The sequence below is a fragment of the Scyliorhinus canicula genome, chromosome 20 (genome assembly GCF_902713615.1).
Source record: "Scyliorhinus canicula chromosome 20, sScyCan1.1, whole genome shotgun sequence".
Classification (NCBI taxonomy): Eukaryota; Metazoa; Chordata; class Chondrichthyes; order Carcharhiniformes; family Scyliorhinidae; genus Scyliorhinus; species Scyliorhinus canicula.
The window spans coordinates 35,022,242-35,034,644 of record NC_052165.1 but is presented as its reverse complement, the minus strand read 5'-3'; the positions used below and the strand labels follow the sequence as shown (position 1 = coordinate 35,034,644).

The window sequence follows — 12,403 nt, the reverse complement described above, 5'->3', positions numbered from 1 at the left end:
GTTTTAGGTTTTAGACTGTGCCTCCTAGTTCTAGACTCCCAATCATCAGAACCAATTCAACTCTTATCAGCTTCTCTTCATAGATGTAATTGTTTTTGATGAAATCATCCGTTAACCTTAATTCTAGGAAGCAAATCATGGTTTGGTCAACCTCTCCTCGTAGCTTGATTCTTCTTTTTTTTTTTCCAATTAAGGGGCAATTTAGCATGGCCAATCCACCTAACCTGCACATCTTTGGGTTGTGGGGGCGAAACCCACGCAGACACGGGGAGAATGTGCAAACTCCACACAGACAGTGACCCAGGGCGGGATTCGAACCCGGGTCCTCAGCGCCGTAGGCAGCAATGCTAACCACTGTGCCACCGTGCTGCCCCCTCGTAGCTTGATTCTTAGCGTCCTCGTATGATTGTGGTAAATCTACTAACGCAATTGCTTTGTTTCTTAGGCAACAAATAAAAAAGGAAAGGAAACATTTTATACCGCTGAAACATTCATCCTAGCCACTGGAGAGAGGCCTCGGTACCTGGGAATCCCGGGCGATAAGGAGCATTGCATCACTAGGTATTATCCTTTGTATATTTACATATAGTAGTAGTAATAATCTTTATTAGTGTCACAAGTAAGCTGACATTAACGCTGCAATGACATTACTGTGAAAAGCCCCTAGTCGCCACACTCCTGCACCTGCTCGGGTACACTGAGGGAGATTTCCGAATATCCCATTCAACGAACAGCTTGTCTTTCGGAACTTGTGGGAGGAAACTGGGGCATGTGGAGGAAACCCACATGCAGACATGGAGAATGTGCAGATTCCACACAGTGACCCAAGCCGGGAATAGAACCCGGGTCCCTGGCACTGTGAAGCAACAGTGCTGACCACTGTGCTATCGCATAGGGTTAAACCATCTAGGTCATCCAGGAGCATGGTGGCTGCATTACTACTGCAATAACCCAGAGACGCAGACTCTATCTGCGAGACCTAGATTCAAAACCAACATGGCAACTGGGGAATTGAATTTATCAACAATCTGGAGAATAAGTCGGTGGGGAGTGTGAAACTACAGAGTTACAAACTATCATTCTAAAAACCCAACTGAAGCAAATCTGCCATCTTTAAACTGGCCTGACCCACGTGTGACCCCAGGCTCACAGTAAGTGGTTGTCGCAACTGCCTCTGAAATGGGCAGCTGGTTGTACGAGAAGACAGGTCACCACCATCATTAAGGGCAGTTGAATTCTGCCTGCTACCATTTGTTCTGCCTGGAGCCTAAGAACACGTCTTCTCAACTTTCTGCTGGGAAAGTAAAAGCGCCAGATGAGCCCATTTTTTTTTTTCGAGTACCCAATTCATTAGCGGGATTCACCCCTACCCGGTGGGGCGGGGGTCCCGGCGGAGCGGAGTGGCGTGAACCACCCCGGCATCGGGCCGCCCCAAAGGTGCAGAATCCTCTGCACCTTCAGGGGCTAGGCCAGTCCTGGAGTGGTTGGTGCCCTGCCAGCCGGTGTGAAAGGGGCTTGGTGCCACGCCAACCGGCGCCAAAGGACCTCCGCTGACTGGTGCGAGGGGGCGCCAGCACATGCTCCTGGATGACCCGTACATGCGCAGAGGGATTTGCTTCCGCACCGGGAATGGCGGAGGTGTAGCCTCTGGTGCATAAGGATAGAGTGCCCCCGTGGCACAGGCCCGCCCGTGGATCGGTGGGCCCCGATCGCAGGCCAGTCCGCCGTGGGGGCACCTCCCAAGGTCAGATCCAGCCCGCGCTGCCAGGTCCCACCTGTAAAGGACCTACTCCAATTTGTGCCAGCGGGACCAGCAACAGACGGGCGGGACTTCAGCCCATTGTGGGTCGGAGATATTCTCCGAGGCGGGCGGCGCGACTCATGCCCGGCCGGTTTTTGGGAGGCGGGAGAATTAGGAGGACGGCGGGGGCGGGATTCACGCCGACCCCTGGCGATTCTCCCACCCAGCGGGGGGGCGGTTGGAGAATCCCACCCCATGTTTTCCAATTAAAGGACAATTTAGAATGTTCAATCCACCTACCGTGCACATCTTTGGGATGTGGGGGCGAAACCCACACAAACACGGGGAGAATGTGCAAACTCCACATGGACTATGACCCAGAGCCGGGATCGAACCTGGGACCTCTGCTCCCACTGTGACACCGTGCTGTCCCAGGTGAGCCCATTTTAAAAGAAGAAAACTTCAAATTTCACAATTCCAGCTGTTGTTGGTCCTGAAAGTAGCAGACCAACCACTTAAATTAAAGCAGCTCGGATCTCGATTCTACATCAAAGGAAGTATTTAAGAATGGAGGATGATGTAGTAATGGTAAATGCTACACTGGAGCAAAATGCCTTTACAGATTCCATCACTCATGCAGGCGACTAGAAAGGGGTATTGTATATTGGGCAATGCACAAGCAATATAGTAAGCCCTCGGATAAAAGGAAAAGTTACTTTCAACATGTGAATATTCATAAGTCCTCACTGGATTCTTTATTAGAACTAGAATATCTTGTGGACATTAATATTGATCTTATTGACTTTAAAGAACTCTTTAACCTGAATATGCTTTAATATACGTTGAAGTAAGCCACTGTGCATGTGCTCGTTGGCGCCACTGCGCATATGTAGATCCCACGGCGGCGATTCGTGCCGGGGTCAACAGCTGGAGCGGCGTGAACCGCTCCAGTGGCATGCTGGCCCCTTGTAGGGGCCAGAATTAATCGTCGGGTAACGTGACTGCATTTACTACAGCGTGGACACTCTGCTGCGGGATTAGAGAATCCGGCCCCCTATCTGTATCATTTAAAAAAAAAAGAAAAATTTAGAGTATCCAATTAATTTTTTCAAATGAAGGGGCAATTTAGCCTGGCCAAATTCATCCAGCATGCACATCTTTGGGTTGTGGGGATGAAACCCACGGGGAGAATACAAATTCCACACTGACAGTAACCCAGAGCCAGGATCGAACCTGGGACCTTGGCACCGTGAGGCAACAGTGCTAACCACTGCACCACCATGCCGCCATCTGTATCATTTTAGCAAGTTATTTAACAGGCTCTGACTATTTGGAAGAAGATAATATCTCAAATAGTCATCCTCCTCCTTGCTGGAGAAGTAGTTCACTTTCTCCGACCCAAAATAAGTGACTGTTTGAATGGCTGAAGGTGATTGAGGGACTGCTCCCAGTCTAGGGTGGTCCCTATTGGGGCAAGTGGTTATATAGTTCATTTCACTGCAACCTTCTCCAGGGCAATTAAATATGGGCACTAACCCATGTACAAATATAGGAAACACCATAATACTGTCCCCTCTCGATTGATGCTGCCAAACCTGCTGAGTTTTCTCCAGCAGCACCTGCAGCGTTTTGCTGCTTGTGTAACTTTCCCATGTTGCTTAATTCAAATTAAATGATCAATTTGCAAAATTTTAAAATAAACTACAAAATCTAGCAGACCTTGCATCTCAATGTTACACTCCAGGTCTAAATTGTCTGGTATTTCAAAGAATGAAGGAACATCATGGAAACAAATTCTGAGGTTGGAGATTGATGTTTGGAACAGCAGCGGAGTTCTCCCTTAGTGTCTTGCTCAATATTTAATCCTCAATCAATATAAACAGGTTTCTGCCCATGATCATATTGCTCTTACTGGGCAATTTTGCTGCTGCATTTCCAAAGTACGTTGCAACAGTGACTACACTTCAAAAAAAGTACACGATTGTATGTAAAGCACGTCCGGGTGGTGAGTTTTATAGAAATGCAAGCCTGATTAAAGTATCTGATTAAAGGACATTTCCCTCGTTTTTGATACACTAGTGATGATCTATTCTCGCTCGCCTACTCTCCGGGCAAGACCTTGGTGATTGGAGCTTCCTACGTGGCGTTGGAGTGTGCAGGATTTCTCTCTGGACTGGGTCTGGACGTGACTGTAATGGTTCGTTCCATCCTGCTCCGGGGATTTGACCAACAAATGGCAAACCTGGTCGGAGATTACCTGGAGTCGCATGGGGTCAAAATCATAAGGCAGTTTGTGCCGTCTAAGGTAAGCAAAGTGTTTATTTTTATGTGCTGGTGTTAAATAGACTGCTTTATCTCCACATGTATTTAGAAAATGGTTGGGCTGCAAAACAGATAAGCCGACCAGATTCGTGATGCACATATCCAAATGCATTCAACTGAACACATCCATGTGCAAATTAATTTTGGCATTCTAGTCAGAGGGTCATAGATTCATCCAGGGACTTGAGCATACAACCCGGGGAGTGCTACACTGCCGGAGGTGCAACCTTGCAAATAAGATGTTGGTAGAGGCCCATCTGCCTTCCGTTAAATGTTGTGATGAATGCTGATGTGTTGGGTAAGCTGGGTCTATGTGGACTGCGTTTGAAGCAGTGTAGAGAGAGACAGGCTTCCAACACTTGATGAGATGCAACACTATTTTATTCAACATCTAACTATATTACATGCTTAACTGTGGGTTGACACTATGCTGACTTGACTGGAGACCTGAGGCTAACCTGACCAGACTAACTGACTACCACATGGTGTTTGCACTGGCTATGCTCACGAGCTCTGACTGTCTCAGAGGCTGGATCCCGAGAGAGTGGGAAAACTAGTGCCCTCTGGCTTTATAGTGGTCGTGTCCTGTCTGGTGATTGGCTGCTGTGTTCTGTGTGCTCACTGGTCATCCTGTGTGTCAATCACTACCTGTCTGCACTCCTGGATGTATGTTATGACAAATGCAGGAAATTTTAAATATATATTGCATTAAATGCTTGTTGCAGCCATGTTATTTAAAAATCTTTGGCTAAAGTTATGTCTGCCAAAGTTGGGCAGCACGGTGACGCAATGGTTAGTGCTGCTGCCTCACGGCGCCGAGGTCCCAGGTTCGATCCCGGCTCTGGGTCAGTGTTGGCGTGGAGTTTGCACATTCTCCCCGTGTTTGCGTGGGCTTCACCCCCACAACCCAAAAGAATTGCAGGGTAGGTAACCATGCTAAATTGCCCCTTAATTGGAAAAAAAATGAATTGGGTGCTCTAAATTTATTTATTTAAAATAAAAGTCTGCTAAAGCTGTGATTTAACTAACAGCTAGGCAGGCTGTGATAAGACTCATGGGAGGGGCTGGGTCTTTTTTTTTAAGCTTCATTTTGGGTTTTGCTCTGGTTTGAGGAAAGGAGAAGTGTAACTCCTATAAGCCACTGAGGTGGGAACTATTAATAAGTGGCATTCGACCTGTGCGTTTAGATTTTGCTTAATTGGAAGTAGACGGAAGGTAAGCTCGAGTTATTTTTTTTGTAAGAACTGTTAACTGAAAAGCTGTTTTTCCTTAGGGCATTAATGGGGTATTATGTTTTTTCAATATAAAAGATCCCCAGTTGTCGGTGGAATCACTCGTGGAGCTCTGGGTTTTCCCTTTACTCAGTTGACAAATTGATTAAATTGTTGATGTTCCTCTGCTTTCCGAATATAAACTGGGGTCTGGCTCTGGTTCAGGTACCCTAACAATGAAGGGGCAGGCATGCTCTCCTGGCGCCCTGGCCAATATTATTTTTCTTAATAAACATTTTATTGAGGTATTATTGGTATTGTAACAACAACAAAAGAAACAATATACATTAAAGCATAAACATAGTGCAAAAGCCATTTGCCTCTTATACAGGTTCCGCCCTTATTGACCCCCCCCCCCTCCCCAACTCCAATCTAAACTACTTGCATTCCCCCCCTGTGCTGACGATTAATTTCCCGTAAAGAAGTCGATGAACGGTTGCCACCTCCGGGCGAACCCTAACAGTGACCCTCTCGGGGCGAACTTGATTTTCTCCAAACAGAGAAAGCTAGCCATGTCCGACAGCCAGGTCTCCGACTTCGGGGGCTTTGAGTCCCTCCAAGCTCCAGAACGTCTGCCCTTTTCTCCTCCTGGATTCCCGTGTCTTCTGATACCCTGAAAATCGCCACCTCTGGACTCAGTGCCACACTTGTTTTTAACACCGTGGACATGATGGCTGCAAACCCCAGCCAAAATCCCCTAAGCTTTGGACATGTCCAAAACATGTGGACATAGTTCGCCGGTCCTCCCACACATTTTGCGCACCGGTCCTCCACCCTAAAGAATCTGGTCATCCGGGCCACTCTCCCATGACCCCGGTGAACAATCTTCAATTGTATCAGGCTGAGCCTGGCACATGTTGCGGACGGGTTGACTCAACTCAACGCGTCTGCCCGTAGACCATCCTCTATCCTCCCAGCTCCTCCTCCCACTTGCGCTTCAGCTCCTTGGTCTGCATCGTCTGCTTATAAATGTTCGAGACGCTCCCTTCCCCTACCCACCCTCTGGAAACTACCCTGTCCTGAATCCCCCTTAGTGGTAGGAGCGGGAAGGTTGACACCTGTTTGCGAAGGAAGTCTGCAGATAGCTGAATTTGTTTCCCCTCGCCAACCCAAACTTTTCCTCCAACGCCATCGTACTCAGAAAGCTCCCCTCTATGAACATATCCCCCATCCTCTCAACCTCCGCCATAACCTGAACCCCCCCCCCATCCATACTCCCTGGGGCAAACTGGTGAGGGGGCCCAGACCGCTGCTCCCACATGCCGCCTCCACTGGCCCCAAACTCTCAGGGCCGCCACCACCACTGGACTGGTGGAGTACTGTGCCGGCGGGAATGGCAGGGGCGCAGTTACCAATGCCCCTAAACTGGTGCCCTTGCAAGAAGCCGCCTCCATACGCATCCATGCCGACCCCTCCCCACCACCCACTTCCTGATCATGGCTATATTAGCCGCCCAGTAATAGTTGCTAAAATTTGGCAGCGCCAGCCCGCCCTCTTCCCGACTCCACTCAAGCATTACCTTCCTTACTCACGGGGTCTTGCCCGCCTAGATGAAGCCCGTGACCACTCTGTTGACCCACTTAAAAAAGGATTACGGAATAAAGATGGGAGACACTGAAATACAAATAGGAATCTCGGTAGGACCGTCATCTTCGCCGTTTGCACCCTCCCAGCCAGAGACAACGGAAGCATGTCCCATCTCTGAAAATCATCCTTCATTTGGTCCACCAGCCGGGCCAGATTCAATTTATGCAGCCGGTCCCATTCCCGCACCACTTGGATGCCTAGGTACCTAAAGCTTCCCTTTACTAACTTAAACGGTAGCTCTCCCAGTTAGCTCTCAGAGCAATTGCCAATAGCAGCGCAAACAACAGTGGGGAGAGGGGGAATCCCTGTCTCGTCTCCCGGTGCAGTCTAAAATAGTCCAATGTTCTATTCGCCCGCACACTTGCCACAGGAGCCTGATACAGTAACCTGATCCAGTCAATAAAGCCCCACCCGAATCTGAACCGTCCCAGTATCTCCCACAGTCACATTCTACCCGATCAAAAGCCTTTTTTGCAGCCATTGTGATCACTGCCTCCACCTCCCTACCTTCCGGGGGCATCATGATCACATTAAACAGCCTTCTTACATTGGTCACCAACTGCCTGCCCTTAATAAACCCCGTCTGGTCCTCCCCAATAACGTCCAGAACACAATCCTTGATCCTGGAGGACAAGATTTTGGCCAGCAAATTGGCATCTACATTCAACAGGGATATCGGCCTGCAGGACCCACAGCTCCAGGTTCTTGTCCTGCTTAAGAATCAGCGAAAAGGTTGCCTGTGACATTGTCGGGGACAACATCCCTCTTTCCCTTGCCTCATTAAACATCCTCAACAACACTGGCCCCAATATCCCCGAGAACTTTTTATAAAACTCCACTGGGTACCTGGCCGGACACGGGGGCCTTCAAGCCCTCTGGCCAATATTTTAACATGGAACAGAATTCCTGCAGTGCAGAAGGGCGGCCATTCTGCCCATTGAGTCTGCTTCGACCTTTGAATGAGCAGCTCGGCTCACTCCCCCGACCTATCCCCATAACCCTGCCTAACCTACACATCTCTAGACACGAGGGGCAATTTACCATGGCTTGAACTGTGGGAGGAATCCGGAGCACCTGGCGTAAACCCGCAGAGACACTGGGAGAAAGTCCAAACTCCACATGCACAAGGCTGGAATTGAACCTGGGTCCCTGACACTGAGACAATTGTGGTTATCCCTCAACTAACATTTAATGATTTTTGAAAATTTGTAAAGTTTTTATTCAAGGCGCTTCTACAAAATATAAAAATACAAAATATCAAAAGAACGGCACATCGACACCGACCCCCAGCTCCATCCTACCTGCAACCGCGCCAGACCTCCCCACCAGTGCCCTTCCTCTCCATCAATTCCTTTTTATATATCCCACACGCTCCCCTCCCTCATTTCGTCCTCCGACATCAACTTATCCTGCCGCCCGGGAAGGACGGTACCCCTCCTCACAAAATCCAGTTCCTGCAGGTACCTAAAGCCATTCCCTTTAAGCAACTCGTACAATTTTCCCCCCCATAAACAAGTCACTGAAGTACTCAATCCCCACCTACCGCCATCCCCGGATTTCAAAAATATTTTGGCGTTTCATTTATTACAGGTGTGTCTCCACTTTGGTTGCTTCACTTCGAACCAAGGTTATAAATAATTTGCATCTCACTGTACAAGTGGTCAAAATTTACATTAGTCTTATCAAGCATATATGGAGAACAATGGAAAAAATATAGCAATAAACGATAAATGAAAGAAAACGCATAAAAGAAGTGAACGGGATGCAACAAAACTACTGTCACAAAAAAAGTTCGTCTATTTACATTGCATTGACTGGCTTCAGTAGAAATGTATCCAGATGACTTCATTTTCTGAGCTCCCTTTTGCTTCTTTGCACCTCTTAAGCCTACCAGCATTTTACATTTTATTCGACTGCGGGCATCTGCACCCCTTGGTACGTAGGACTGATTTCCCCTTCTATCTAACCTGGGTGGTTCTCTCTCTTTTTTTTTTTTTTAAACCCCCCCCCCAACCACAACCTATTATACGGTCAATACCACATTGCTGTATCTAGGAGCTTGCTGTGTGCAAATTGGTTACCACATTTCCTACTTTGCAACAATGACTACACCTCTTCAGAAGTACTTTATTTGTACTTTGGCCTGTCCTGAAAGTGATGGTGCTATATGAATGCACGTTCTTTTTTCACGTTCAACCTGAATAAGATAAAGAATATCGCACCTTCTACTTTCGTTGTTTAATGGTCAGTATTAGAAATGTTGTGCTAACTCTATCCTCTTTCCCCTGAGTGGGGGGTATTTAGTCCGTCTCGGTTCCCAGATGAGAATCCAACTACTTGCAATTGGGAAATTTTACTGTACCCCAGACTTGTTAACGTTGACCAATTGGTATCTTTTATATTTATATTAAAACAAACTTTAACTTGAAAGTACGGAATTAACCACATTAACAACACAGAATTAGAGCCGTCGAGTTACGCTCTCAAGTAAATGAAGAAACTTTATATTCCTAAACCAGCCATTCTATTCCAATTAGTCAGTGATATAGTTCTAGTACTACTCTTAAGAACAACCAAGTTTTTTACTTTCTTTTCTCTGTACTTGATCTTTGGAGCGAGAACCTTTCAGGACCAAAACTGAAACCCCTCTGTTCAGATTACAGTCCAAGAACTAATATTTAGACTGACTTGGCTCATCCCCTTATTTAAATTACCTGTACACAAAGCATAAGGCAGTTTGTCTCCTCCCACAAGACATCCCATGACCTGTTTAGCCAGGAGCAAAACACTATACCCCTCATAAATTATCTACACTTCAGCTGTCCTTTAAACATAAAACAACATTCACTAGTGTAAGTGGTTCTCAAGACAATTAGTCGAGCACTTCACCTGGAAAACCAAAGATTACCTCACTTTTATGACTCCTTAAACACCGCTTTAGCTAACATACCGTCTTGTATGCATCTTAACCAAGGTTTTAATAACATTACTGGAAAAAATGTATAAAATATGACTATTTCTTCAATTCATGTGTGTCTGCCTCTGCCTTGTGAAATAGTAATATGAAATTCCATTCCAGCATCTGATTTGTCTGTTCCCCTCCTTTTTCTAGATAGAACAAATTGAACCAGGAACTCCAGGGAAGTTGAAAGTAACAGCTCAATCTACAGATGGCTCCGAGACCCTGGAAGGGGAATATAACACAGTAAGTGAGAGAGTGAAACTGTGGACATGGGAGATTGTTTTACGCATCTGTGCTCTTGGCTTTGAGCTTTGCCTGTCTGAGTTGGATGGTGAGATTTGCATCAAAGGTATAGCACAAGTGGGTCATTTGGCCCAGCTGGTCCATGCTGGTGGTGCTTCTCCGGGTGAACCACCACCGAGTTTAAGTCACTCTGACATGTCGGCTTAACCTCACTTTAAAAAATAAAAAATAATCTAGGTGTGGTTCTGATGCGTGGGCCCCAAGGAAGTTCCTCCATTTAATTTTTTTTTTTAAATTTAGATTACCCAATTATTTTTTCCAATTAAGGGTCAATTTAGCGTGGCCAATCCACCTACTCTGTGCATTTTTTGGGTTGTGGGGGCGAAACCCACGCAGACACGGGGAGAATGTGCAAACTCCACACGGACAGTGATCCAGAGCCGGGATCGAACCTGGAACCTCAGCGCCGTGAGGCAGCTGTGCTAACCACTAGGCCACCGTGCTGCCCTGTTCCTCCAATTAATGATCAAAAAGTGGTACTGACTCTGCCCAGATACCCCTCATTGCCCTGTCCAATGAAGTGAAAAATCTGCCTATGAAGAGCTCTATTTGATGAGTGAAAACTTCCATCATGTGCTGACAGCGTTAACGACAAGGCGTTGGAAAGGTTTGTTTGCTTGGAATGTTCTCAAAGCTTTTTGTTTTTGCAGGTTTTACTGGCTGTTGGGAGGGATGCCAAAACCAAAAATATTGGCTTAGAGACAGTGGGAGTCAAGATCAATGAAAAGTAAGCGAATGCTATTTCTTGGTAGTGCATTTCCTGTGCATGACCTTGTTTTTGTGGAACATTGTCAGACTTGGAAGTCCGTGTCCCATTGGGTATTTGCTGGCTCAGACCAGTGAGTGGCCTGAAATCCCTCCAACTCCCTCTGTAAATTGGAGGGAATGTAGAAACCAGCATTCCGTTCTGCTTCTGGCTTGCCTGTCCACCTTGGTTCCATGACGCACAATACAATTGCCGAACAAAAACCTACCGTTGTGTTTTGGAACTTTTGGCTGATCTCCAGAATCCGAAGCTTTTGCATAATGGGATGCATTTATTTTTTAAATCTTTTTTATTCGCTGCATTTTCATCATACAAACAAAAGAAAACAAAGAATCAACAGCAAAAACCACCCAGCAATATGCAGCCTAAAACATTGGCTCAAGTTCAAAGCAGGTTTAAAAAGAAAAACCAACTCCCCCGCCCCACCCTGACCTAGCCCCAACCTTGTGCGTGAGGTTGAGGCATTTTCCCTTCACAGCACCTCGCACCATAAACCTTCTTCCATTACCTCCCATTTGGCTGTAATCCCCTCCATGGACACCCTATCTTCCTCCAATCTTCACATAGATCACCGACACAGTCCCCCTCTCCAAACCCCCTGCCGACAGTACCTCCTCGAACAGCAAGGGGGCTGGCGCTATTGGGAAGGTCGGAAACTCCTGACTTGCAGGTACCTAAATCCTTCCTCCTGCACCAACCCGTACTTCTCTCCCAGCTCGTCTACCCCCCCCCCCGAACAGATAATGGGATACTTTTTAATTTGGAGTTGTTGTTGCCTGAAGTGTCTCGCTCCAATTCTACCTAACATTTTTGGTTGTCTAACAAGGTAAGCAAAATTTTTGGTATATCACCTGTGGCTATCATTGGGAGCTCTCCACCCTGAGTCAGAGGTTGAGCATTCCAAGTCCCACTCCAGGACCTAAGCTGATCTTCCAGTGCAGTACTGAGGGAGTACTACAATGTCAGAGATGCTGGTTTTTTTCCCACAAGATGCTTTTAAGATCTCTTGGCTTGATTTTCGGGAGTTAGGTGGGGCACGGTGGGGGGGCTACATTACAGCAAAACTACACTTGTGCTTTTGTTTGTATGCCCTGTGATCAGGTGCTATGTAAATACAATCAGGAGTAAAATGAGGCCCACAAAGACCATCGAGCTGTCCTGTTAACTAAGTCCAATAAAACAAAATTAGCAGGATTGGATTTGCCTTGGAGCGTAACTCTAAATGCTCCTAGGGCAGCACGGTGGCCTACTGGTTAGCACAACCGCTTCACGGCGCTGAGGTCCCAGGTTCGATCCCGGCTCTGGGTCACTGTCCGTGTGGAGTTTGCACATTCTCCCCGTGTCTGCGTGGGTTTCGCCCCCACAACCCAAAAATGTGCAGAGTAGGTGGATTGGCGACGCTAAATTGCCCCTTAATTGGAAAAAATAATTGGGTAATCTAAATTTAAAAA

The 12,403-nt window shown here is 46.9% G+C and overlaps 1 protein-coding gene across 2 annotated transcripts in view; it reads left to right on the top strand.

Moving 5' to 3' along the window:
• Positions 1 to 12,403, top strand: part of LOC119954833 (thioredoxin reductase 1, cytoplasmic-like) — a 55,147-nt gene that overhangs the window by 32,474 nt on the left and 10,270 nt on the right. For both annotated transcript variants that reach the window (XM_038780376.1, XM_038780375.1), the window contains exons 6-9: positions 446 to 561; positions 3,821 to 4,046; positions 10,034 to 10,126; positions 10,837 to 10,913. In XM_038780376.1, coding sequence (XP_038636304.1) covers positions 446 to 561; positions 3,821 to 4,046; positions 10,034 to 10,126; positions 10,837 to 10,913 — 512 coding nt within the window. The remainder of the gene's footprint in view (positions 1 to 445; positions 562 to 3,820; positions 4,047 to 10,033; positions 10,127 to 10,836; positions 10,914 to 12,403) is intronic.